Source organism: Hemicordylus capensis, chromosome 14, assembly GCF_027244095.1.
Source record: "Hemicordylus capensis ecotype Gifberg chromosome 14, rHemCap1.1.pri, whole genome shotgun sequence".
In the NCBI taxonomy this organism is placed as follows: Eukaryota; Metazoa; Chordata; class Lepidosauria; order Squamata; family Cordylidae; genus Hemicordylus; species Hemicordylus capensis.
Genome location: NC_069670.1, coordinates 5,642,067 through 5,668,822, shown reverse-complemented (window position 1 = coordinate 5,668,822; position 26,756 = coordinate 5,642,067). Strand labels below are relative to the sequence as shown.

The following is a 26,756-nucleotide window of genomic DNA, read 5'->3' as shown; positions in this document are numbered from 1 at the left end:
ACCCACCCCTCATTTGCAGGGCTTAGGATGTATTCAGGTAAGGCTGAGGCACCAGAGTCCTTTCAGACAAAAGAGAATGGGAGCCAAGCTGAGAGCCACCAGCCATTGTGGGACTACAGCTCCCATCATCCACCCCAACTGCAATATGGGACAATAGGAGTGGCTTCTCCAAAGTTGAAGGCAGAAGATACAGGGAGAGAACTTGCGTTCTTCTGCTCTCCGCAGAGCAGCCAAATCCCCCAAGGGGAAGATCTTCCAGTGCTCACACATGTAGTCTCCCATTCAAATGCAGAACAGGGCAGCCCCTGCTTAGCAAAGCGGATGACTCATGCTTGCGACCACAAGACCAGCTCTCCTCGTCTCTTCCCCTCACCCTTCTGCTTAATGCCTCAGTTCCCTTTCCCGCTCCCCCATGGAATCATAAGAACATAAGAACAGCCCTGCTGGATCAGGCCCAAGGAAGCCCATCTAGTCCAGCATCCCGTTTTGCACAGTCACCCACCAGATGCCGCTGGAAGCCACAGGCAGGAGTTGAGGGCATGCCCTCTCTCCTGCTGTTACTCCCCCTGCAACTGGTACCCAGAGGCACCCCGCCCCCGAGGCTGGAGGTGGCCTACAGCCCTCCGACTAGTAGCCGTTGATAGACTTCTCCTCCATGAAGTTATCCAAACCCCTCTTCAAGCCCTCCAGGTTGTTGGCTGTTACCACATCTCGTGGCAGAGAATTCCACAAGTTGATTATGTGTTGTGTGAAAAAGTACTTCCGTTTGCTTGTCCTAGATTTCCTGGCCATCAATTCCAAGGGAGGACCCCTGGTTCTAGTGTTATGGGAGATGGAGAAGAATTTCTCTCGATCCACTTTCTGCACACCATGCATGATTTTATAGCCCTCTATCATGTCTCCCCACAGTCGTCTTTTTTCTAAACTCAATAGCCCCAGGTGTTGTAGCCTTGCCTCATAAGAAAGGTGCTCCAGGCCCCTGAAACCTAGAGGCCCCTGAAATCATGAAACTAAGCCACCTCTTGAGGTCTTTCCCCAGATCTCCCCTCCGCCCACCCCCTAACCCTTCCAGGAAAGCTGCTTGTGTGGTCCTTTTGTGTTACCCTTCTTTCAGTGCCGAGCGTGAGTGCAGGGGGTGTGACTCTGGATTTGCATGGGTGTGGAAAGGAAGCTGGAGCGACATCCTTCAGGTGTGATGCGGAGAGGGAGCGAGGATCTGGATTCTCTCTTGAGGTTTAGGCGGCTCTTTCCGTGCAAGCGAACAAATTACTCTGCCTGCCCAGCCCTGCCATTGCTTGCCTGGAGCAAGTCTAGCTCTCTTGCCTAGGTGCAGAATTGGCGTTGCAGAATGGTGACCTGGGCGTCATGAGTCCCGATTTTATCATTGCTTCCTTACCAAGCCCATAGAACTAATCCTTGTAAAACCTTTTCCTCAGATCCCCGCTTGGTCCCCTTTTTTCCAGCCTTCTCCCTTTGCCTCAACCAGGGGAATTCAGATATTTTTAAATGGGTGCAGAATGCTTTGACATAGCCCAGAAAAAAACCAACCTGTGGTTTACGTAGCTTAACTCCAGTTTGAGCAAACTCCGGTAGTAAATTTCGTCACCCCAACATGAGGTTGGGCAGTGGTGGTGTTACATCTGAACATGGACGATGCCATAACCACAGTTTATGAGAGAAGAGCTGGTCTTGTGGTCGCAAGCACGACTTGTCCCCTTAGCTAAGCAGGGTCCGCCCTGGTTGCATATGAATGGGAGACTAGAAGTGTGAGCACTGCGAGATAATCCCGACCCCCTCAGGAGATGGAGCCACTCTGGGAAGAGCAGAAGGTTCCAAGTTCCCTCCCTGGCAACATCTCCAAGATAGGGCTGAGAGAGACTCCTGCCTGCAACCTGGGAGAAGCCGCTGCCAGTCAGTGTAGACAATACTGAGCTAGATGGACCAAATGGTCTGACTCGGTATGTGGCAGCTTCCTATGTTCCTATGTATTGGGCTTCTCCTCATTCCTCCGGCTTGCTATGGGCTGTGATAAGGCAACAATGGCCATCAAACAGAGGATCCTCGACACAGAACGCCCCACAGATCTAAGTAGGGCAACTGGCTTCCTGGCCTCGGAGAGTCTCAGATTCACTGTCTCCCTCTCTGTCTATTTGACACAGTTGGAAATACCCGGCCACAGAAGGGCATTCACACTCGCTCACTGTCAAGCCCTTCCTTCTGCGGTTCTGGAAGGCAAATACAGGAAGTTCCCATTTGCAGAAAGTCTTTGTGACTCTGGGGAGGCACTGGAAACCATTGAGCATCTACTTCTCTCTTGCCCCTTTTACAAAGACACCCGGGACAAGCTCATCCTCCCTCTACTTTATTTATTTTGGCTTGGGATCTTGGGCAAATGCACAATCCCCTTCTCTTTCCTTAATATAGAGATAATCAAGGGTGTGCACCATGGCGCTCCCCCCTAGTGACAGTTTTGGGCAAATATGCTTCTTCTCCCTTCTCCTCCTCTCCTCTTCCCCCTCAAATCTCTTTAAAGCTGCCGCTGCCTCCTCTTCTTCCTTCTCTCCTCCTCCTCCTCTTTTTCCTCCTCCTCAAATTAATCTACACACTTTAAAGCTGCCTCCTCCTCTTAATTCTCCTCCTCCTCTCATCTCTTCTACTCACCTCCTCCTCATCTTCCTCCTCTCAATTCTCCTACTTCTACTCCTCTCCTCCTCCTCATCTTCCTCCTCAAATTAATCTTATCACTCTTTAAAGCCTCCTCCTCCTCCTCCTCCTCCTCTTCTTCCTCCTCTGAATTCTCCTCTTTCTCTTCCTCTCCTCTCCTCCTCTCAATTCTCCTACTTCTATTCCTCTCCTCCTCCTCATCTTCCTTCTCAAATTAATCTTCACTCTTTAAAGCCTCCTCCTCCTCTTAATTCTCCTCTTCCACATCTTCCTTCTCCTCCTCTCCCTCCGCTTAATTCTCCTCTCCTCCTCCCTCATCTTCCTCCTCTCAATTCTCCTACTTCTACTCCTCTCCTCCTCATCATCTTCCTCCTCAAATTAATCTTATCACTCTTTAAAACCTCCTCCTCCTCCTCCAATTAATCTAACCACTCTTTAAAGTCATCTCACCCTAGTCCACCACTGCAGCTCAGGGTTTGTTCTAAAGTGCAGCTGGAGACATTTTGTATAGTGGGGAACAAAATGAAAAGTGGGAACTAGGTTTCTGTGCAGTTCGGAATATGGGAAACAGTTGTAGAAATAGATGAGGGGAACCAAAGAAATAGAAAAATAAGGCGATTGCTTTCAAGTTTCATAACTTTATATTGATAGTATTATTGGGACCAACTACTTGGATAGTCAAAAAACATGTATTAACTCTCAAAATCCTATATATAAACAGTATATGTAGGTATACAACACTTACACAACACTAAAAAAACCAACCAACCAGAAGTCTCCAAGGACAGTGCCTACCATGTGCCACACCTCCTCTCAAATTATATCAGTCACGGTTATGTTTTCATTTTCTTTCTCTCTTTCCAATTAGAAAATGTCTGGGAAGTGTTCATAAATTGGAGGTGGGAAGCTACACCGGCTACTTCTGTAGTTGGAAAAAGGGCTTTGAATAAATAGAGGTCATTCACACAATCAAAAACTGTGTTCTACCCAGGTCTGGGAGCTGTGTGTGCTCCCAGGTTTCAGTTGTGTGGAAGCAAGGTGGGAGGGAAACCTGGGTGGAAGTGATTGGGTGGAATCAAGGTAGGAGGGAAACCTGGGTGGAAGTGATTGGGTGGAATCAAGGAAGGAGGGAAACCTGAGTGGAAGTGATTGAGTGGAAGCAAGATGGGAGAGAAACCTGAGTGGAAGTGATTGGGTGGAAGGAAAAGCTACCCAGATTTTCCTCTTAACTTGCTTCCACACAATCACTTCTGCCCAGGTTTTCTTCCTACCTTGCTTCCACGCAACCGGAAATTGGGAGCCCACAAAGCTCCCAAACCCGGGCAGATCACAGCTTTTGATTTTGTGAATGACCTCATGGTCTGCTGCTGCAGCTGTGGCAGCAAAGTCCACACATTATGTGCTGAGCGGAGAAGGGCTTCCTGTGGTGTGTCTTGCTTTTGCTGCCAGACACTCCCCCCAACCACCTCACTCTCTAAACTAAGAAGCCCTCAATGTTTTAGTCTTTCACCACCGCCTTGGCTGCCCTCCTCTGACCCCATTCCGGTTTATCAATGTCTTCCTTCAAATGTAGGCTCCAGATCTGGGCACAAGACGTTGCGCCCACCGTCACACTTAGGTCTCCTCCCTCTCCCCCACGTGAGTGGCTGAGCACGCTGCTGATTGACACTCTGGGACGATTGCACCTGCATGCTTGTATGCAGAAGATTCCCACTTCCCTCCCTGGCAGCTCCAGACCGAGCTACCTAGAACCTTGGAGAAGCCGCTGCCAGTCTGGGTAGACAATACGGAGCTAGGGGGACCAATTGGTATGACCAATGGAATTCCCAACAAAGAGAACGTACAGCAGGAACTTTCCTCAGCATGTACGATCTGCTCAGATTTCCTGGGACTCTTCAGACACTGCACACGGACACTGTCCACAGCAAATGTTTCACTTCGGAGAACGTCTACAGTGGCCCATTTCACACTGCATGGCTGCTGAGGCGCTGGCGTCTACAGCTGACACGCAAAGCCAACGGAGTTGGACCCAGCCGAATTGACAATGGCCGCATTCGCACATCACGCGAAACTGCAATTAAGCGGGGCAGAGGATGGAAATCCGCAGCAAAGGCGCCCTGTGGTTGACCTTGCCAAACGCCAGTTTGAACCTTCGATTCGTTGTCAGTTTGGCCAGCCCAACGTGAGGTGGAAGAAGCTGGTGGAAAGGCCATGCCTGTCCCATCACCGGAGCTGAGCAGGTGAACTCTTGGCTTCCGACTCCAGGGGCGTAACTACCATTAGGCAAGGGGAGGCGGTTTCCTGGGGGCCCCACTGCCTTGGGGGCCCCCCCAGAGACACCTCACATGACTCCCCATTGCCCCCTGCCCAGCCCCATGTCCCCTCAGCCTCTTGCCCTCTTTGCCCTCCTCTCTCCTGCTTGTCCTCCTGGCCGGCAATCGAAGCAGCAGGGAAAGCTGCAAAGAGCTCCTTTTCTCCCGGCCTCTCGGCTGATTGGCGGGTGGGCGGGGCTTCCAGGGAGGCCTCCGTGTAGGCCTCAGTGGAGCCTGAACTGGAGTCGGCTTGCAGGGAGGCCCCAAGCAAGGAAGGCAGGCAGGAGGCAGGGAGGCAGAGTGGCCCCCACAGCTCTCTGCAGCAGACCCTCTGCCCAGCCCAGCATCTGCCAGGTAGAACGTGAACTCCTTTTGGGGGTCACCCCTCTCCCCGGATATATAGGGATCTGCTTGCCATAGGGCTTTGTGGGGGGGGGGAGTCTCTGAATATTTAATTTAAAACAGCTTGGAAAATTTGCTGGCTTAAAAAACTATCCAAAAAGTCCTATAAGGGGCTTGTTTCATGGCAGAAAACTATAAAAACTTCTGGAACAATATTATATTAATTTTATTTATTTATTCATTCTTTTGTAAATGCACTTTTGTTCAAGTTGGTTTGCAACCCAGAAGGTCTGAGTGAGAACTGGGAAGCATGTGTGGTGCTTTTATTTTATTTTATTTTTCTTGTGTGTGAACTGCTCCCCAAGAACCCGCAGGGACTTCAGGGTCAATCTGGCCAACATGTGAATGCAGCACCTCCATTCCCGAGGAGAGGTGTGTTAAAGGGCTTTAAAAGCCTCCTGTGAAGAACCTCCTGCAATCCAACTTGACTGAATTGGTTCAAAATTCTGAGAAAACATATATAGGCTCACCCTGCATGGTTGACAGTCTCCTTTGCTAATCTGCAGCGAGGGTCCCATTTTAACAATTAGTGTTTCTAGAGTGTTCTGGGCATTAAAAGTAGCACAAATATATAGTTCTCAATGTATATCACTATATATTGTGAAGTGTGTGTGTGTGTGTGTGTGTGTGTGTGTGTGTGTGTGTGTATTCAGTGAAATGTATTTCCAGGCTGCATCCTTATTTTGGAATATCAGACTTAAATCCTTGGGGGCCTGGGGTGTGCGGATGCCCTGGACTTTGAGAGGGGGCCCCATTTTAAAATCTGGTCTCTGGGCCCACTCCAACCTGGCTACGCCCCTGTCCGACTCATCTGTGTGCAAAGTTCTTGACTAAACCTGAAAGTGCACACAGGTTCCATTTATGCCATATACAGGCAAACCTCTGAATCTGCAGGCAGAAGTGCTCTTACTGGTTTTGCTCTGCTGTTTGGGGACTGAACTGCAATTCTTCCTTGACAGTTGTCACCTGCTGCGTGTGTGTGTGTGTGTGTGTAGAGTGATAACACAGTGTGGGAAATTGGTGACACAACTATACCCCCGATCTGGCCTGTGAGCCATTTCTTTGAACCAGGGGTAAGTCTGTTTTGACCGACACACCCCTTTGGCGGGACAGGTTGGTTTGAACTCAGATTGCCCGGACCGGGCCGGCTCGATGTTGATCCTGACCCGAAGCGAGTCGATTCACACATCTCTAGTGGCTGCTTGTTTGATTAGATCTGTTAACTGTGCTTCTTGTGACTGACATAATTTTTTTTAAAAAAAATACTAGCCGGATATAGAGGGTGAATATATAGAATTCCCCACCCACCACTTCCTGTTCATGGGGTGTAATAAAGCCTTCATGGGAGGAGGGTACACTCTCGTTTTCAAATGACTAAATTTCCCTGCGGAAGAGGACTTGATGGAAAGCTCATCTCCTTGCCTTTCTAGAGAGGAGGGAGAATAACCAGATGAACAGGGCCCAGAGTGGCTTCTCCAGCTCTCCTTTATATTCTTCGAGGTGCAGCAAAACAGAACGCCAGCCCAGTAGTATCATTTAAGTCGTACAGGTGCACAAAGGCAAAATGCATCCCAAAGGGGAGGCAGAAGTGTAAGCCCACTGGAAACAATGGACTTGCTCTGGTGTGATGCAGCTTATACAAATGGCACGGATGCAATCATACGAGGCAGACGTTTGTTTGCACTGTGTGTCCGCCACCATCTTTGCCTTCGGCCCACAAACAGGCTTTGTGAAATTGATTATTTTTAAAAAAAAAAAGTTCTAAAATGTTTTGTTTGGTACTGTGTTTTCTATTTTGTATTGTGATTTGTTTGTTTTGTGTTCTGTGTTTTGACTGGAAGCTTTTATTGTTGTGCTGTTGCAAGCCACTCCAATAACAAGGCAAAGCTGGTTGAGGCTGCCTAACCGTATCTGGGGAGAAAAGGCGCGCTTGTCAGTTGCTTTGAGGAATGAACGACAGACTGAATGAGACATCGTCTTGTGGAGAGAAAGGCTTTCATGGCCTCCTCTCAGTCAGGCCGTGAAATCTGCCTATCGGGGAAAGGCTTGGCTTTCTCAAACTTCTCAGATCTCCTTGAGAAACAATGGGGGCGGACCAGCAGCCGAGGAGCCTCCTACCAAGGAGCAGTCTACCTTGAGCCGGGAAAGAGCTCCGGTGAGTAGCGCCTCTCAGAGCCTCCCTTGGCCCCAAAGGCATCTCCCAGGAGAGACGTTTCTGCAGCTGGGCTGGACCCAAAGACCTTTCCATCCCACTGTGCCCAAAGAATACTCCGAGCAGTATATCTTTCTCTTCTTTAAAAACGAACACAAACCCTTTATTTTTTACAATCAATTTCTGCCGTGTCTAATTTCAATCGTATTATCTCCCACGTATCATCATTTCCCCTCCCCTCCCCTCCCCCTCCCCCTCCCCAATCAAATGCCAATCAAAAAGATCTATGCTAAAAATACAGGCTAAACAAAGAAATAAGTACATTGTGGCTCCTAACTGTCCCGATCAAGCCCATCTCCCCCCGCTCCGCCTTCTCCTCCTCCTCCACCACGGTCCAGCTGGCTTTTCCTGACCCGAATGTCCACTTTCTCCTCCACGCTGCAGAGCCGGCTCCTTAGCTTCGTCAGCTGCCGCCTCAGCCCCTTGACTGTACTCTGTGCCTCCTTGATGCTGGCAAGGTCTTTCTCGCCTGAAAGGAGAGGAAAGAGACCCTGAGAAGGGAGGGGCCTCTCTGCCCCCAGGCCAGGCCCTGCGCTGACCTCCGGGCCCCTCCCAGACTCTGCCGGGACCCTCACTTGCTGTCTCTGCTTCCAAGGTCCCTCCTAGTGGCCAGGAGGGTGGTTGGTGCAAAAGGCCGATGCACTGGAACTCCACCTCCAACCATCAGGAGGGCTGTTCTCAGCACAGCCGCCTGGCACCCTCCTGGGTTTCCTCTTTTCCTCAGGGCTCAGCTCAAAGAGCGAAAGGTTTGTCTACTTCCTGGTGATCAGAGCCTGCTCTCCCACCAAGGAGTTCAGCTTTTTATCCTCACCAGAACCCTGAGAGGCAGCTTAGGCTGTGCGATGAAGAGCCAGCAGCCAGCAAGTTTGGTGGCTGCACGGGGATTCGAACCCAAGTCCCTCTGGTCCTAAGGCTGGGGAACGGACCTGATGCCTGCTCTCCCCCACTTATCTGCTGCACACATTTCTCCCCGCTTCCTGTCGCCATTTTTGGACTCTTAAGTTCCACCCCAAGGATGGAAGAGGAAGGGGGCGTCGGGTGGGGCACTTCGGAGACTTACTCTCCTGCAGCTCATGAATCTGGATCTCCGTCATTGCCTCCAGGACTTCATGAAGGTTGTGGAGATCTGGATCCAGAAGAGGAGGGGAAGGAGGAGGGGTGAGGAGGGGATGCAGGTGGAGGGGAGTGGGGGAGCTGGTGGGGGAGAGGGAGGGCAGGGAGATGGGCCCAGGCAGGGGCTGGGACGATGAAGAGGAGCAGGCATCAGCAGCAGGAGGAGAACCATCAAGTGGAGGAGAACCAGCCGCCGGAGGAGAACCAGAGGCAGGAGGAGAACCATCAGGTGGAGGAGAACCAGCCGCCGGAGGAGAACCAGAGGCAGGAGGAGAACCAGAGGCAGGAGGAGAACCAGAGGCAGGAGGAGAACCAGCAGGTGGAGGAGAATTTGCATCACCATCATAGCCTTGGCGGAGATGACCTGCAAGAGAAGAGAGCAAAGAGGAGGTTGGAGGACATCTCAGGGCACCCCCAGCCCCTGCCCTCTCTGCCCCGCATTAGAAGGTGCTTAGCTGCCCCCAGCGGAGTGTGGCCACCCGGAAGGAAGAAGATGCAGGCACAGCCTCAGGAAGCAGCAGCAATGTCCCCGCAGGCCTCCCTTCCCCAAGACTGGGCAGGGAACAAAGATTGGACTCCTCGGAGGGAGGGAAGAGGGAGCAAGAGAGCCATCCGGGGGCCCGGCAGCCATGGTGGAGCTACCTGCAGCTCTTTCCCTCCACAGACGCTCTTCAGCCGCTTCGATCCTCCTCTTGGTGTAGACAACCTGCCAGTGCAGGGTTCCCAAAGAGGCCATGAAAATCTCGGAGAGACGCTTGATCCTCTTTTCTGGGAGGGAGAGAGCAAACGGGACCCCCTCTGGCGTGGCCTCGCCAGACTGGGGGCCGCGGAGAGGGCAAGACGAGGGTTGGGTCCGTTCCGAGGGCTGGCCTCGAAATCTCCCCCGGATGCCTCTTGCGGGGGTCCGGGTGTGTGGGGAGGGGCTGAGGGGGGCTGTACTTACGCTTCTCCGTGTACTGGACCAGGAGGTCACTCAAGAGGTCTATTGCCACGGTAGCCTGTGTGCTAAAAGAGGATGCCGTGGAGGGGGTCTTCTGGGGCAGGACTAGTACAGTGGAGAGGTCGGTGGAGAGGTCAGGGATGGGATGGGATCGGAATAGGGGTGATCTTTCCTCCGTTAGAAGAAGAGGGAGGGAGGGGGAGACTGGGATGGGGTGGTGGGAGCATAGGGGGGAGGTGGGGTGGGGAGGTAGGGATTGGGGTCGGTGGGTGGGGGGAGGAGGAGGGGGGACAGGGCTGGGGTTCTCAGGAACTCCTGCAAGAGAGGGAAGGAAGCAGAGATCAGGAGACGGAGGAAGCCTCGGGGCCCTGATGGCCACAGCCTCCGCTTTCCACTTGCCAAGCGAGGATGTTCTTTGGGTGGGCCAGTGTCAGAAATAAATGGGGGAGGCTGGATCGAGGCTCTCTCTGCCACGATGCCCACATAACGCAGCTGCCATACGGAGCCTTAGGCTTTGCCTCCCTAGGCCAAGCTCTGACTGGCATCCACTCCAAAGCAAAGGTCTCTTCCTAGGACAAGGAAGTGTGGCTAGGACCTGAAGGCCATGGCCCTCCTCCCTCCCTAGGTGGCTGGCAGAGGCCCCCCAGATACGGCTGTGGGCTCCATCAGGTGCCTAGGAGGCCGGTGGCCTGTCCACCTCCTGCCACTCATCCATCAGACGACCTTCTTCTTCCCATCGGGCTCCTTTGCCCAGAGCAAGAGATCCTCAAGGAGAGCTGCTCTGGAGATCTGGCGAAACCCTGAGAAGGAGCCCTACCCACGCTGGTCCCCCACTCACCAGTCTGTTCCTCCTCTTGATCCTCAGGGAGCCTGCAGGGGGGAGCAGAGGCGTATTCTCGGTCACCAATCCCAAGACCTGGGGGGTTTCCCAGTCAGGCCAGGGGGTGCACATCTCCCCCTCTCCTCCTGGCTCGGATGCATCCGACCAGCAGTCCTTCTAGGTGGCCCTGCCCGTTTTGGATGCCTCCAGAGTTGGGAATTTGCTGGGGTTAGGAACGGACAGCATCAGGGGTACTGTTTGGCCCTGAGGACTGACCCATCCCTCTCCAGAAGAGCTTTCCAAAACAGGTTTCATTTGGGGCGTGTCTGTTTGTTTTTGCAAAATGAGACAAGAAGCCAGTTTTGCTGGGATCAAATTCAGATTTGCTAGCATCATATCCATCGGCCTGTGTTTGGCCTCCTGAAGGTAGCCGGGCTCACCCAGTTGGGGACATGGGTGCCACACCTCCTGGGTTGGGGTCCTGCCTGAACCCCATCCACGCTTGAGGGGGACCCCCTCCTGAGCCAGAAACATCCAGAAGGGAAAGAAGAACCACTTACTTGACAGCTTCTTCCTGCTGGGACCTGGAAGAAGAAGAAGGAAGAAGCAGGCTTAGGCACGATTCTTGGCAAGAGGAAGGGTGGGCTTCATGGGCAGCTGGAGATGTCAGCTTCAAAGGGAGGGCCAAGGGTTTCCCCACAACCACCCCCTTAGTGGTCTCCCATAGTTCCTGGGCACTCCTCGTGGTTCATGAGTCTAGGGCCTGCAAGCCCAGGAACTACTGTGGAAACCACCCCACGAGGCGACGCTTGAGGGTTCCTGCATTTCAAGGACAAGCTGCTTGGGTTCCATGCTGGAGGTGAAATGAAGAACAGAAGAGCAGCCCTGCTGGATCAGGCCCATGGAGGCCCATCGAGCCCAGCATCCTATTTCACACAGTGGCCCACCTGATGCCTCTGGGAAGCCCACAGGCAGGGGGTGAGAGCTTGTCCTCTCTCCTGCGGTTGCTCCCCTGCAACTGGGATTGAGAGGCATCCAACCCAGAGAAGGGAAAAACAAGTAAGGACAGCTTTCAAAACCAGTCCCAGGCAGCCCTTGGGTTGGGTCCCTTGGGTCCCACCCCTGCCCCACCGCCATGCCAGACTGTACCTGAAGCAGGCGAAGCAGCCACCCATTTCGGCAAAGAAAACCAGCAAGACCAACCAACTGCCGCTGGACGCCCAGGATGGCCAATGAACCTCCTCTGGCAGAATCCCTGCAGAATTCCGTTAACTGCGGTGAGGTCACCAGATCCACTAATGGCCACGCTGGCTTGTTTAGGTTTGAAATCCTGTCTGTCTTGGGATGCAGCTCCCAGTCCCCAAGCACCAGGGCAGAGTCAGCCCTTTCTGCCCTCCCTGCTCCCCACATGGCTTCCCCCTCTAATCACACACCCTTCAGCCCCTTGCTTAGGAATGCCTCTGCAGAAAGGAAGCCCTCCTTCACATCTGGAGGCCATTCACACCACCCAAATCTCCGTCAGACAAGTGTCCTGCCCAGGTTTGGGAGCTGGGTGTGCTCCCCCTTTTGGGTGGTGTGGAAAGAAACAGCCAGGGAGGAGGAGGGAGAAGTGATGGTGTGGAATCCAGGGAGGAGGAAACGCTGGGGAGATCAGCTCTTCTCCCTACTCTGGTCCAAAGCTGGGTATGAAAGCCAAGAAGGATGGTACTGTCCTAGTCCTGCTTAGCGTTTCCTCCTACCTGGATTCCACACCATCACTTCTCCCTCCTGCTACCTAGTTGCTAAAGGCTCCCCTCACAGTACCAAGCGGCCCCCCAAATGGGCTCCCCCCACCCCAATCCAAGCCTCCAGCTGCTGCTTTGGCTCCTGGTGGGAAAGGAGAGGCCTGGAGAAGAAGGTTTGGTCTGCAGTGACCTCTGCTGGCAAACAGGGCAGAAATGCTTCCCTTTCCGAGTTGGTTTTGTCTTTGCAATGGTTGGGTTGGGTCTTCACGGTCAAATTTTGAGGATTCCTCTAGCCTCAAAACAGTGAGTTCTTTTTCCCGGGAGGTTGAACTTACAAGTTCAGCTTTTTTGTTCTCCGTTTTTCTCTTCTTAATGGTTTGTCTTCACAAGACCCAAATGTCATGAAAGGAGACTGAGCAGCCCAGAATGCCACTGCAAGGGGCCAGAATTCAAGGGCTTCCTTGGAACAAGGGGTCCCGAGGAGGGACACCCACCCCTCATTTGCAGGGCTTAGGATGTATTCAGGTAAGGCTGAGGCACCAGAGTCCTTTCAGACAAAAGAGAATGGGAGCCAAGCTGAGAGCCACCAGCCATTGTGGGACTACAGCTCCCATCATCCACCCCAACTGCAATATGGGACAATAGGAGTGGCTTCTCCAAAGTTGAAGGCAGAAGATACAGGGAGAGAACTTGCGTTCTTCTGCTCTCCGCAGAGCAGCCAAATCCCCCAAGGGGAAGATCTTCCAGTGCTCACACATGTAGTCTCCCATTCAAATGCAGAACAGGGCAGCCCCTGCTTAGCAAAGCGGATGACTCATGCTTGCGACCACAAGACCAGCTCTCCTCGTCTCTTCCCCTCACCCTTCTGCTTAATGCCTCAGTTCCCTTTCCCGCTCCCCCATGGAATCATAAGAACATAAGAACAGCCCTGCTGGATCAGGCCCAAGGAAGCCCATCTAGTCCAGCATCCCGTTTTGCACAGTGACCCACCAGATGCCGCTGGAAGCCACAGGCAGGAGTTGAGGGCATGCCCTCTCTCCTGCTGTTACTCCCCCCGCAACTGGTACCCAGAGGCACCCCGCCCCCGAGGCTGGAGGTGGCCTACAGCCCTCCGACTAGTAGCCGTTGATAGACCTCTCCTCCATGAAGTTATCCAAACCCCTCTTCAAGCCATCCAGGTTGTTGGCTGTTACCACATCTCGTGGCAGAGAATTCCACAAGTTGATTATGTGTTGTGTGAAAAAGTACTTCCGTTTGCTTGTCCTAGATTTCCTGGCCATCAATTCCAAGGGAGGACCCCTGGTTCTAGTGTTATGGGAGAGGGAGAAGAATTTCTCTCGATCCACTTTCTCCACACCATGCATGATTTTATAGCCCTCTATCATGTCTCCCCGCAGTCGTCTTTTTCCTAAACTCAATAGCCCCAGGTGTTGTAGCCTTGCCTCACAAGAAAGGTGCTCCAGGCCCCTGAAACCTAGAGGCCCCTGAAATCATGAAACTAAGCCACCTCTTGAGGTCTTTCCCCAGATCTCCCCTCCGCCCACCCCCTAACCCTTCCAGGAAAGCTGCTTGTGTGGTCCTTTTGTGTTACCCTTCTTTCAGTGCAGAGCGTGAGTGCAGGGGGTGTGACTCTGGAGTTGCATGGGTGTGGAAAGGAAGCTGGAGCGACATCCTTCAGGTGTGATGCGGAGAGGGAGTGAGGATCTGGATTCTCTCTTGAGGTTTAGGCAGCTCTTTCTGTGCAAGTGAACAAATTATTCTGCCTGCCCAGCCCTGCCATTGCTTGCCTGGAGCAAGTCTAGCTCTCTTGCCTAGGTGCAGAATTGGCGTTGCAGAATGGTGACCTGGGCGTCATGAGTCCCGATTTTATCATTGCTTCCTTACCAAGCCCATAGAACTAATCCTTGTAAAACCTTTTCCTCAGATCCCCGCTTGGTCCCCTTTTTTCCAGCCTTCTCCCTTTGCCTCAACCAGGGGAATTCAGATATTTTTAAATGGGTGCAGAATGCTTTGACATAGCCCAGAAAAAAAACCAACCTGTGGTTTACGTAGCTTAACTCCAGTTTGAGCAAACTCCGGTAGTAAATTTTGTCACCCCAACATGAGGTTGGGCAGTGGTGGTGTTACATCTGAACATGGACGATGCCATAACCACAGTTTATGAGAGAAGAGCTGGTCTTGTGGTCACAAGCACGACTTGTCCCCTTAGCTAAGCAGGGTCCACCCTGGTTGCATATGAATGGGAGACTAGAAGTGTGAGCACTGCGAGATAATCCCCACCCCCTCAGGAGATGGAGCCACTCTGGGAAGAGCAGAAGGTTCCAAGTTCCCTCCCTGGCAACATCTCCAAGATAGGGCTGAGAGAGACTCCTGCCTGCAACCTGGGAGAAGCCGCTGCCAGTCAGTGTAGACAATACTGAGCTAGATGGAGCAAATGGTCTGACTCGGTATGTGGCAGCTTCCTATGTTCCTATGTATTGGGCTTCTCCTCATTCCTCCGGCTTGCTATGGGCTGTGATAAGGCAACAATGGCCATCAAACAGAGGTTCCTCGACACAGAACGCCCCACAGATCTAAGTAGGGCAACTGGCTTCCTGGCCTCGGAGAGTCTCAGATTCACTGTCTCCCTCTCTGTCTATTTGACACAGTTGGAAATACCCGGCCACAGAAGGGCATTCACACTCGCTCACTGTCAAGCCCTTCCTTCTGCGGTTCTGGAAGGCAAATACAGGAAGTTCCCATTTGCAGAAAGTCTTTGTGACTCTGGGGAGGCACTGGAAACCATTGAGCATCTACTTCTCTCTTGCCCCTTTTACAAAGACACCCGGGACAAGCTCATCCTCCCTCTACTTTATTTATTTTGGCTTGGGATCTTGGGCAAATGCACAATCCCCTTCTCTTTCCTTAATATAGAGATAATCAAGGGTGTGCACCATGGCGCTCCCCCCTAGTGACAGTTTTGGGCAAATATGCTTCTTCTCCCTTCTCCTCCTCTCCTCTTCCCCCTCAAATCTCTTTAAAGCTGCCGCTGCCTCCTCTTCTTCCTTCTCTCCTCCTCCTCCTCTTTTTCCTCCTCCTCAAATTAATCTACACACTTTAAAGCTGCCTCCTCCTCTTAATTCTCCTCCTCCTCTCATCTCTTCTCCTCACCTCCTCCTCATCTTCCTCCTCTCAATTCTCCTACTTCTACTCCTCTCCTCCTCCTCATCTTCCTCCTCAAATTAATCTTATCACGCTTTAAAGCCTCCTCCTCCTCCTCCTCTTCTTCCTCCTCTGAATTCTCCTCTTCCTCTTCCTCTCCTCTCCTCCTCTCAATTCTCCTACTTCTATTCCTCTCCTCCTCCTCATCTTCCTTCTCAAATTAATCTTCACTCTTTAAAGCCTCCTCCTCCTCTTAATTCTCCTCTTCCACATCTTCCTTCTCCTCCTCTCCCTCCGCTTAATTCTCCTCTCCTCCTCCCTCATCTTCCTCCTCTCAATTCTCCTACTTCTACTCCTCTCCTCCTCATCATCTTCCTCCTCAAATTAATCTTATCACTCTTTAAAACCTCCTCCACCTCCTCCAATTAATCTAACCACTCTTTAAAGTCATCTCACCCTAGTCCACCACTGCAGCTCAGGGTTTGTTCTAAAGTGCAGCTGGAGACATTTTGTATAGTGGGGAACAAAATGAAAAGTGGGAACTAGGTTTCTGTGCAGTTCGGAATATGGGAAACAGTTGTAGAAATAGATGAGGGGAACCAAAGAAATAGAAAAATAAGGCGATTGCTTTCAAGTTTCATAACTTTATATTGATAGTATTATTGGGACCAACTACTTGGATAGTCAAAAAACATGTATTAACTCTCAAAATCCTATATATAAACAGTATATGTAGGTATACAACACTGACACAACACTAAAAAAACCAACCAACCAGAAGTCTCCAAGGACAGTACCTACCATGTGCCACACCTCCTCTCAAATTATATCAGTCACGGTTATGTTTTCATTTTCTTTCTCTCTTTCCAATTAGAAAATGTCTGGGAAGTGTTCATAAATTGGAGGTGGGAAGCTACACCGGCTACTTCTGTAGTTGGAAAAAGGGCTTTGAATAAATAGAGGTCATTCACACAATCAAAAACTGTGTTCTACCCAGGTCTGGGAGCTGTGTGTGCTCCCAGGTTTCAGTTGTGTGGAAGCAAGGTGGGAGGGAAACCTGGGTGGAAGTGATTGGGTGGAATCAAGGTAGGAGGGAAACCTGGGTGGAAGTGATTGGGTGGAAGCAAGGTAGGAGGGAAACTTGAGTAGAAGTGATTGGGTGGAAGCAAGATGGGAGAGAAACCTGAGTGGAAGTGATTGGGTGGAAGGAAAAGCTACCCAGATTTTCCTCTTAACTTGCTTCCACACAATCACTTCTGCCCAGGTTTTCTTCCTACCTTGCTTCCACGCAACCGGAAATTGGGAGCCCACAAAGCTCCCAAACCCAGGCAGAACACAGCTTTTGATTGTGTGAATGACCTCATGGTCTGCTGCTGCAGCTGTGGCAGCAAAGTCCCTACATTATGTGCTGAGCGGAGAAGGGCTTCCTGTGGTGTGTCGTGCTTTTGCTGCCAGACATTCCCCCCAACCACCTCACTCTCTAAACTAAGAAGCCCTCAATGTTTTAGTCTTTCACCACCGCCTTGGCTGCCCTCCTCTGACCCCATTCCGGTTTATCAATGTCTTCCTTCAAATGTAGGCTCCAGATCTGGGCACAAGACGTTGCGCCCACCGTCACACTTAGGTCTCCTCCCTCTCCCCCACGTGAGTGGCTGAGCACGCTGCTGATTGACACTCTGGGACGATTGCACCTGCATGCTTGTATGCAGAAGATTCCCACTTCCCTCCCTGGCAGCTCCAGACCGAGCTACCTAGAACCTTGGAGAAGCCGCTGCCAGTCTGGGTAGACAATACGGAGCTAGGGGGACCAATTGGTATGACCAATGGAATTCCCAACAAAGAGAACGTACAGCAGGAACTTTCCTCAGCATGTACGATCTGCTCAGATTTCCTGGGACTCTTCAGACACTGCACACGGACACTGTCCATAGCAAATGTTTCACTTCGGAGAACGTCTACAGTGGCCCATTTCACACTGCATGGCTGCTGAGGCGCTGGCGTCTACAGCTGACACGCAAAGCCAACGGAGTTGGACCCAGCCGAATTGACAATGGCCGCATTCGCACATCACGCGAAACTGCAATTAAGCGGGGCAGAGGATGGAAATCCGCAGCAATGGCGCCCTGTGGTTGACATTGCCAAACGCCAGTTTGAACCTTCGATTCGTAGTCAGTTTGGCCAGCCCAACGTGAGGTGGAAGAAGCTGGTGGAAAGACCATGCCTGTCCCATCACCGGAGCTGAGCAGGTGAACTCTTGGCTTCCGACTCCAGGGGCGTAACTACCATTAGGCAAGGGGAGGTGGATTCCTGGGGGCCCCACTGCCTTGGGGGGCTTCCCAGAGACACCTCACATGACTCCCCATTGCCCCCTGCCCAGCCCCATGTCCCCTCAGCCTCTTGCCCTCTTTGCCCTCCTCTCTCCTGCTTGTCCTCCTGGCCGGCAATCGAAGCAGCAGGGAAAGCTGCAAAGAGCTCCTTTTCTCCCGGCCTCTCGGCTGATTGGCGGGTGGGCGGGGCTTCCAGGGAGGCCTCCGTGTAGGCCTCAGTGGAGCCTGAACTGGAGTCGGCTTGCAGGGAGGCCCCAAGCAAGGAAGGCAGGCAGGAGGCAGGGAGGCAGAGTGGCCCCCACAGCTCTCTGCAGCAGACCCTCTGCCCAGCCCAGCATCTGCCAGGTAGAACGTGAACTCCTTTTGGGGGTCACCCCTCTCCCCCGGATATATAGGGATCTGCTTGCCATAGGGCTTTGGGGGGGGGGGGAGTCTCTGAATATTTAATTTAAAACAGCTTGGAAAATTTGCTGGCTTAAAAAACTATCCAAAAAGTCCTATAAGGGGCTTGTTCCATGGCAGAAAACTATAAAAACTTCTGGAACAATATTATATTAATTTTATTTATTTATTCATTCTTTTGTAAATGCACTTTTGTTCAAGTTGGTTTGCAACCCAGAAGGTCTGAGTGAGAACTGGGAAGCATGTGTTGTGCGTTTTATTTTATTTATTTTTTTCTTGTGTGTGAACTGCTCCCCAAGAACCCGCAGGGACTTCAGGGTCAATCTGGCCAACATGTGAATGCAGCACCTCCATTCCCGAGGAGAGGTGTGTTAAAGGGCTTTAAAAGCCTCCTGTGAAGAACCTCCTGCAATCCAACTTGACTGAATTGGTTCAAAATTCTGAGAAAACATATATAGGCTCACCCTGCATGGTTGAAAGTCTCCTTTGCTAATCTGCAGCGAGGGGGCCATTTTAACAATTAGTGTTTCTAGTGTGTTCTGGACATTAAAAGTAGCAAAAATATATAGTTCTCAATGTATATCACTATATATTGTGAAGTGTGTGTGTGTGTGTGTGTGTGTGTGTGTGTGTGTGTGTGTGTCTGTGTGTATTCAGTGAAATGTATTTCCAGGCTGCATCCTTATTTTGGAATATCAGACTTAAATCCTTGGGGGCCTGGGGTGTGCGGATGCCCTGGACTTTGAGAGGGAGCCCCATTTTAAAATCTGGTCTCTGGGCCCACTCCAACCTGGCTACGCCCCTGTGCGACTCATCTGTGTGCAAAGTTCTTGACTAAACCTGAAAGTGCACACAGGTTCCATTTATGCCATATACAGGCAAACCTCTGAATCTGCAGGCAGAAGTGCTCTTACTGGTTTTGCTCTGCTGTTTGGGGACTGAACTGCAATTCTTCCTTGACAGTTGTCACCTGCTGCTTGTGTGTGTGTGTGTGTGTGTGTGTGTGTGTGTGTGTGTGTGTGTGTAGAGTGATAACACAGTGTGGGAAATTGGTGACACAACTATACCCCCGATCTGACTTGTGAGCCATTTCTTTGAACCAGGGGTAAGTCTGTTTTGACCGACACACCCCTTTGGGGGGACAGTTCGAACTCCGATTGCCCAGACCAGGCCGGCTCGGTGTTGAGCCTGACCCGAAGCGAGTCGGTTCACACATCTCTAATGGCTGCTTGTTTGATTAGATCTGTTAACTGTGCTTCTTGTGACTGAGATAATTTTTTTTAAAAAAAAATACTAGCCGGATATAGAGGGTGAATATATAGAATTCCCCACCCACCACTTCCTGTTCATGGGGTGTAATAAAGCCTTCATGGGAGGATGGTACACTCTCGTTTTCAAATGACTAAATTTCCCTGCGGAAGAGGACTTGATGGAAAGCTCATCTCCTTGCCTTTCTAGAGAGGAGGGTGGAGAACCAGATGAACAGGGCCCAGAGAGGCTTCTCCTGCTCTCCTTTATATTCTTCGAGGTGCAAAGTGAATAGAACAACTTGGGGTATACCAAGCTCTGAAAGGGCCAGATGCTGAGCGAGCTGGACCAGTGGTGTGGCTCAGTAGAAGTCCATTCTAAAATCTAACCTAGATTTTATTCTTCACACTAATAGGGGAGATGATGGTTGTTTTCCTACCACTGGCAATCTCAGAGTGTGGATGGACCGATGAGTTGAGATTTGTCCTATAATGTTTTGCTGTTGGTGTCTGGATCTATACTGCTTAGTGTTGTAATTCTGTTTTAATAAATTTACTTTGAATTTTTTAAAAAATCATAAGGCTGCCATGCAGCACAACAGAATGCCAGCCCAGTAGCGTCATTTAAGTCGTACAAGCGCACAAAGGCGAAATGCATCCCAAAGGGGAGGCAGAAGTGTAAGCCCACTGGAAATAAATGGACTTGCTCTGGTGTGATGCAGTTTATACAAATGGCACGGACGCAATCATACGAGGCAGACGTTTGTTTGCACTGTGTGTCCGCCACCATCTTTGCCTTCGGCCCACAAACAGGCTTTGTGAAATTGATTGTTTTTTTTAAAAAAATGTTCTAAAATGTTTTGTTTGGTACTGTGTTTTCTATTTTGTATTGTGATTTGTTTGTTTTGTGTTCTGTGTTTTGACTGGAAGCTTTTATTGTTGTGCTGTTGTGAGCCACCTCAATAACAAGTCAAAATTGGTTGAGGCTGCCTAACCGTATCTTGGAAGAAAAGGCTCCTGAGCGGAGGCCGTGGCCATCAGGGCCCCGAGGCTTCCTCTGTCTCCTGATCCCTGCTTCCTTCCCTCTCTTGCAGGTGTTCCTGAGAACCCCAGCCCTGTCCCCCCTCCTGCTTCCCCCACCTCCCCACCCCACTCCCTACCTCCCCACCCCACCTCCCCCCTATGCTCCACACTCCCCCTCCCAGTCTCCCCCTCCCTCCCCCTAACTGAAAAGACATCACCCGCAGCCCCCTCCCCTCCCCTCCCTGACCTCTCCACCGTAGTAGTCGAGCCTCAGGAGACCCCCTCCACCACATCCTCCTCCACATCCTCCTCCACCTCCAAGGAAGAGGTGATAGTGGTGGAATTCTTCAGTGACCTCCAGGACCAGGCCACGGAGAAGGGTAAGTCCTGCTCCCCTCAGCCCCTCCCCACACACCCAGACCCCTGCAAGGGGCATCCGGGGGGAGATTTCGAGGCCAGCCCACGGAATGGACCCAACCCTCGTCTTGCCCTCTCCGCGGCCCCCAGTCCTAGGAAGAGACCTTTGCTCTGGAGTGGATGCCGGTCAGAGCTTGGCCTAGGGAGGCAAAGCCTCAGGCTCCGTATGGCAGCTGCGTTATGTGGGCATCGTGGCAGAGAGAGCCTCGATCCAGCCTCCCCTGTTTGTTTCGGTCACTGGCCCACCCAAAGAACATCCCCGCTTGGCAAGTGGAAAGCGGAGGCCGTGGCGATCAGGGCCCCGGGTCTTCCTCCATCTCCTGATCTCTCCTTCCTTCCCTCTCTTGCAGGTGGTCCTGAGAACCCCAGCCCTGTCCCCACTCCTGCTTCCCCCACCCACAGACCCCAATCCCTACCTCCCCACCCCACCTCCCCCTTATGCACCCACCTCACCATCCCAGTCTCCCCCTCCATCCCTCTTCTTCTAACGGAGGACACATCACCCCCAGTCCGATCCCATCCCATCCCTGACCTCTCCACCGACCTCTCCACCTTAGTATTCCAGCCCCAGGAGACCCCCTCCACCACATCCGAGGAGGAGGAGGTGATAATTTCGAGTATCTTTTTCAATGACTTCCTGGGCCAGTACATGGAACCCCAGGAGACCCCCTCCACCACATCAGCATCAACTGTCAGCGCCTAGGTGATGGCGGCAATGGACCTCTTGAGCGACCTCCAGGTCCAGTACACAGAGAAGCGTAAGTACAGCCCCCCTCAGCCCCTCCCCACACACCCAGACCCCCGCAAGGGGCATCCGGGGGAGATTTCGAGGCCAGCCCTCGGAACGGACCCAACCCTCGTCTTGCCCTCTCCGCGGCCCCCAGTCTGGCGAGGCCACGCCAGAGGGGGTCCCGTTTGCTCTCTCCCTCCCAGAAAAGAGGATCAAGCGTCTCTCGGAGATCTTCATGGGCTCCTTGGGGACCCTGCAGTGGCAGATCGTCTACGCCAGGAAGAGAATCGAAGTAGCTGAAGAGCGTCTGTGGAGGGAAAGAGCAGCAGGTAGCTCCACCATGGCTGCCGGGGCCCCGGATGGCTCTCCTTGAGGATCTCTTGCTCTGGGCAAAGGAGCCCGATTGAAAGAAGAAGGTCGTCTGATGGATGAGTGGCAGGAGGAGGACAGGCCACCGGCCTCCTAGGCACCTGATGGAGCCCACAGCCTTATCTGGGGGGCCTCTGCCAGCCACCTAGGGAGGGAAGAGGGCCATGGCCTTCAGGTCCTAGCCACACTTCCTTGTCCTAGGAAGAGACCTTTGCTTTGGAGTGGATGCCAGTCAGAGCTTGGCCTAGGAAGGCAAAGCCTCAGGCTCCGTTTGGCAGCTGCGTTATGTGGGCATCGTGGCAGAGAGAGCCTCGATCCAGCCTCCCCCATTTATTTCTGACACTGGCCCACCCAAAGAACATCCCCGCTTGGCAAGCGGAAAGCGGAGGCCGTGGCCATCAGGGCCCCGAGGCTTCCTCCGTCATCTGATCTCTGCTTCCTTCCCTCTCTTGCAGGTGTTCCTGAGAACCCCAGCCCTGTCCCCCCTCCTCCTCCCCCCACCCACCAACCCCAATCCCTACCTACCCACACCACCTCCCCTCTATGCTCCCACCTCCCCATCCCAGTCTCCCCCTCCCTCCCTCTTCTTCTAACGGAGGACACATCACGCTCAGCCCGCTCCCATCCCATCCCTGACGTCTCCACCGACCTCTCTACCATAGTCGTCCAGCCCCAGGAGACCCCCTCCACCACATCCGAGGAGGAGGAGGTCATAATCTCAAGTGTCTTCTTCAATGACTTCCCGGGCCAGTACACGGAGCACCAGGAGACACCCTCCACCACGTCAGCATCATCTGTCAGCGCAGAGGCGATGGCTGCGATGGACCTCCTGAGTGACCTCCAGGTCCAGTACACGGAAAAGCGTAAGTACAGCCCCCCTCAGCCCCTCCCCACAAACCCGGACCCCCACAAGGGGTTCATCCAGCGGGGAGATTTCGAGGCATGCCCACGAAACGGGCCCAACCCCCGTCTTGCCCGGTCCGCGGCCCCCAGTCTGGTGAGGCCACGCCAGAGGGGGTCCCGTTTGCTCTCTCCCTCCCAGAAAAGAGGATCAAGCGTCTCTCAGAGATCTTCATGGGCTCCTTGGGGACCCTCTCCTGCTGTTGCTCCCCCGCAACTGGGATTGAGAGGCATCGAAATGATATACCCATGCAAATCATCCGCGCTGGGAAGGCAGTCTAACCTCAAAACTAAGGAGCCACAGTGCAGCCATCTTAATTCTCTCCCAACACTGGAAACTAAGGGGTAATTCCCCCAGCATCTTTCTGCATAAAGAAATAACTTTTGCCTCTTAAGGAGTAAATTTGCTGCAGCTGCTGGCATCTTACTCTTCCTCCTTTAGAGAAACCTAGATAAGAGGCAAGGGATGGGAAACAGAATAAGCTATGAATATCGGATGTTGGGAAACTGATATGAGTTAAGGGATTGTCCATTGTTTCATCCCAATGTCAGCAAAAGTGGATTTGTGCTGATGATTGGCTTTGGATCTGTGCTGATGATAGGCTTTGCATTCCTTCTAAGACTGTTGTTACACCATGATAAGATGACTAAGCCACACTCTGTAGAAATACTTACCTGTAACTGGGGGACTTCGCTCTCGATTTGGGTGCGCCCCGAAAGCCTTACTTGCTAGCAGTAAACATCCCATAAGCTTTTCCCTGTGTGTGTGTATTATTTGGCGTCATACACCACCCAGACAAGAACCGGCTTTCGCGGTTATATCACAACCCAGGGAAGGTAAAACCAAGGAAGGACAGCTTTCACAACCAGTCCCAGGCAGCCCTTGGGTTGGGTCCCACCCCTGCCCCACCGCCATGCCAGACTGTACCTGAAGCAGGCGAAGCAGCCACCTATTTCGGCAAAAGAAAGCAGGAGGACAAGACCAACTAAATGTCTCTTCTGACAAAGGCAAGGATGGCCAATGAGCCTCCTCTGGCGTAATCCCTGCAGAATTCCCTTAACTGCGGTGAGGTCACCAGATCCACTAATGGCCACGCTGGCATGTTGAGGTTTGAAATCCCACCTTGGGATGCAGCTCCCAGTCCCCAAGCACCAGGGCAGGGTCAGCCCTTTCTGCCCTCCCTGCTCCCCACATGGTTTCCCCCTCTAATCACACACCCTTCATCCTCTTGCTTAGGAATGCCTCTGCAGAAAGGAAGCCCTCCTTCGCATCTGGAGGCCATTCACACCACCCAAATCTCGATCAGACAAGTGTCCTGCCCAGGTTTGGGAGCTGGGTGTGCTCCCCCTTTTGGGTGGTGTGGGAGGAAAGAGCCAGGGAGGAGGAGGGAGAAGTGATGGTGTGGAATCCAGGGAGGAGGAAACGCTGGGGAGATCAGCTCTTCTCCCAACTCTGGTCCAAAGCTGGGTATGAAAGCTGGTTAGGATGGTGCTGTCTTAGTCCTGCTTAGCGTTTCCTCCTACCTGGATACCACACCATCACTTCTCCCTCCTGCTACCTAGTTGGAAAAGGCTCCCCTCACAGGGCCAAAGCAGCCCCCCAAATGGGCTCCCCCCACCCCAATCCAAGCCTCCAGCTGCTGCTTGGGCTCCTGGTGAGAAAGGAGAGGCCTGGAGAAGAAGGTTTGGTCTGCAGTGACCTCTGCTGGCAACCAGGGCAGACATGCTTCCCTTTCCGAGTTGGTTTTGTGTTTGCAATGCTTGGGTTGGGTCTTCACGGTCAAATTTTGAGGATTCCTCTAGCCTCAAAACAGTGAGTTCTTTTTCCCGGGAGGTTGAACTTACAAGTTCAGCTTTTTTTTGTTCTCTGTTTTTCTCTTCTTAATGGTTTGTCTTCACAAGACCCAAATGTCATGAAAGGAGACTGAGCAGCCCAGAATGCCACTGCAAGGGGCCAGAATTCAAGGGCTTCCTTGGAACAAGGGGTCCCGAGGAGGGACACCCACCCCTCATTTGCAGGGCTTAGGATGTATTCAGGTAAGGCTGAGGCACCAGAGTCCTTTCAGACAAAAGAGAAGGGGGGCCAAGCTGAGAGCCGCCAGCCATTGTGGGACTACAGCTCCCATCATCCACCCCAACTGCAATATGGGACAATAGGAGTGGCTTCTCCAAAGTTGAAGGCAGAAGATACAGGGAGAGAACTTGCGTTCTTCTGCTCTCCCCAGAGTGGCCAAATCCCCCAAGGAGAAGATCTTCCAGTGCTCACACATGTAGTCTCCCATTCAAATGCAGACCAGGGCAGCCCCTGCTTAGCAAAGTGGACGACTCATGCTTGCGACCACAAGACCAGCTCTCCTCGTCTCTTCCCCTCACCCTTCTGCTTAATGCCTCAGTTCCCTTTCCCGCTCCCCCACGGAATCATAAGAACAGCCCTGCTGGATCAGGCCCAAGGAATCCCATCTAGTCCAGCATTCCGTTTTGCACAGTGACCCACCAGATGCCGCTGGAAGCCACAGGCAGGAGTTGAGGGCATGCCCTCTCTCCTGCTGTTACTCCCCCGCAACTGGTACCCAGAGGCACCACGCCCCCGAGGCTGGAGGTGGCCTACAGCCCTCCGACTAGTAGCCGTCAATAGACCTCTCCTCCATGAAGCCATCCAAACCCCTCTTCAAGCCATCCAGGTTGTTGGCTGTTACCACATCTCGTGGCAGAGAATTCCACAAGTTGATTATGCGTTGTGTGAAAAAGTACTTCCGTTTGCTTGTCCTAGATTTCCTGGCCATCAATTCCAAGGGAGGACCCCTGGTTCTAGTGTGATGGGAGAGGGAGAAGAATTTCTCTCGATCCACTTTCTCCACACCATGCATGATTTTATAGCCCTCTATCATGTCTCCCCACAGTCGTCTTTTTTCTAAACTCAATAGCCCCAGGTGTTGTAGCCTTGCCTCATAAGAAAGGTGCTCCAGGCCCCTGAAACCTAGAGGCCCCTGAAATCATGAAACTAAGCCACCTCTTGAGGTCTTTCCCCAGATCTCCCCTCCGCCCACCCCCTAACCCTTCGAGGCAATCTGCTTGTGTGGTCCTTTTGTGTTACCCTTCTTTCAGTGCAGAGCGTGAGTGCAGGGGGTGTGACTCTGGATTTGCATGGGTGTGGAAAGGAAGCTGGAGCGACATCCTTCAGGTGTGATGCAGAGAGGGAGTGAGGATCTGGATTCTCTCTTGAGGTTTAGGCGGCTCTTTCCGTGCAAGCGAACAAATTATTCTGCCTGCCCAGCCCTGCCATTGCTTGCCTGGAGCAAGTCTAGCTCCCTTGCCTAGGTGCAGAATTGGCGTTGCAGAATGGTGACCTGGGCGTCATGAGTCCCGATTTTATCATTGCTTCCTTACCAAGCCCATAGAACTAATCCTTGTAAAACCTTTTCCTCAGATCCCCGCTTGGTCCCCTTCTTTCCAGCCTTCTCCCTTTGCCTCAACCAGGGGAATTCAGATATTTTTTAATGGGTGCAGAATGCTTTGACGTAGCCCAGAAAAAAACCGACCTGTGGTTTACGTAGCTAAACTCCAGTTTGAGCAAACTTCAGTAGTAAATTTTGTCACCCCAACATGAGGTTGGGCAGTGATGGTGTTACATCTGAACATGGACGATGCCATAACCACAGTTTATGAGAGAAGAGCTGGTCTTGTGGTCGCAAGCATGACTTGTCCCCTTAGCTAAGCAGGGTCCGCCCTGGTTGCATATGAATGAGAGACTAGAAATGTGAGCACTGGAAGATCTTCCCCTCAGGAGATGGAGCCACTCTGGGAAGAGCAGAAGGTTCCAAGTTCCCTCCCTGGCAGCATCTCCAAGATGGGGCTGAGAGCTATTCCTGCCTGCAACCTTGGAGAAGCCGCTGCCAGTCAGTGTAGACAATACTGAGCTAGATCGACCAAATGGTCTGACTTGCTATATGGCAGCTTCCTATGTTCCTATGTACTGGGCTTCTCCTCATTCCTCCGGCTTGCTATGGGCTGTG

General features: G+C 52.3%; 2 protein-coding genes across 5 annotated transcripts; one reads left to right on the top strand and one right to left on the bottom strand.

Annotated features, from left to right (window-relative positions):
* Positions 1-4,863: 4,863 nt before the first annotated feature.
* On the top strand, positions 4,864-23,498 carry LOC128337551 (uncharacterized). Of its 4 annotated transcripts, none has more exons than XM_053278674.1 (6): positions 4,864-4,904; positions 20,399-20,707; positions 21,095-21,502; positions 21,678-21,803; positions 22,299-22,706; positions 22,886-23,498. In XM_053278674.1, the coding sequence occupies exons 3-6, from the start codon at positions 21,451-21,453 to the stop codon at positions 23,023-23,025; spliced, it is 726 nt and encodes a 241-aa protein (XP_053134649.1). In that variant the 5' UTR covers positions 4,864-4,904; positions 20,399-20,707; positions 21,095-21,450; the 3' UTR covers positions 23,026-23,498. The 4 variants fall into 4 exon arrangements, with proteins under 4 accessions (XP_053134649.1, XP_053134648.1, XP_053134647.1 ...); XM_053278673.1 differs by lacking the exon at positions 4,864-4,904 and adding an exon at positions 17,453-17,574; XM_053278672.1 differs by lacking the exon at positions 4,864-4,904 and adding an exon at positions 17,796-18,000.
* Positions 7,757-9,831, bottom strand: LOC128337552 (cleavage and polyadenylation specificity factor subunit 6-like). The gene is made up of 4 exons (XM_053278676.1): positions 9,647-9,831; positions 9,346-9,471; positions 8,651-9,067; positions 7,757-8,059 (listed from the first exon to the last, which is right to left on the bottom strand). The coding sequence occupies exons 2-4, from the start codon at positions 9,437-9,439 to the stop codon at positions 7,863-7,865; spliced, it is 708 nt and encodes a 235-aa protein (XP_053134651.1). The 5' UTR covers positions 9,440-9,471; positions 9,647-9,831; the 3' UTR covers positions 7,757-7,862.
* Positions 23,499-26,756: the final 3,258 nt, after the last annotated feature.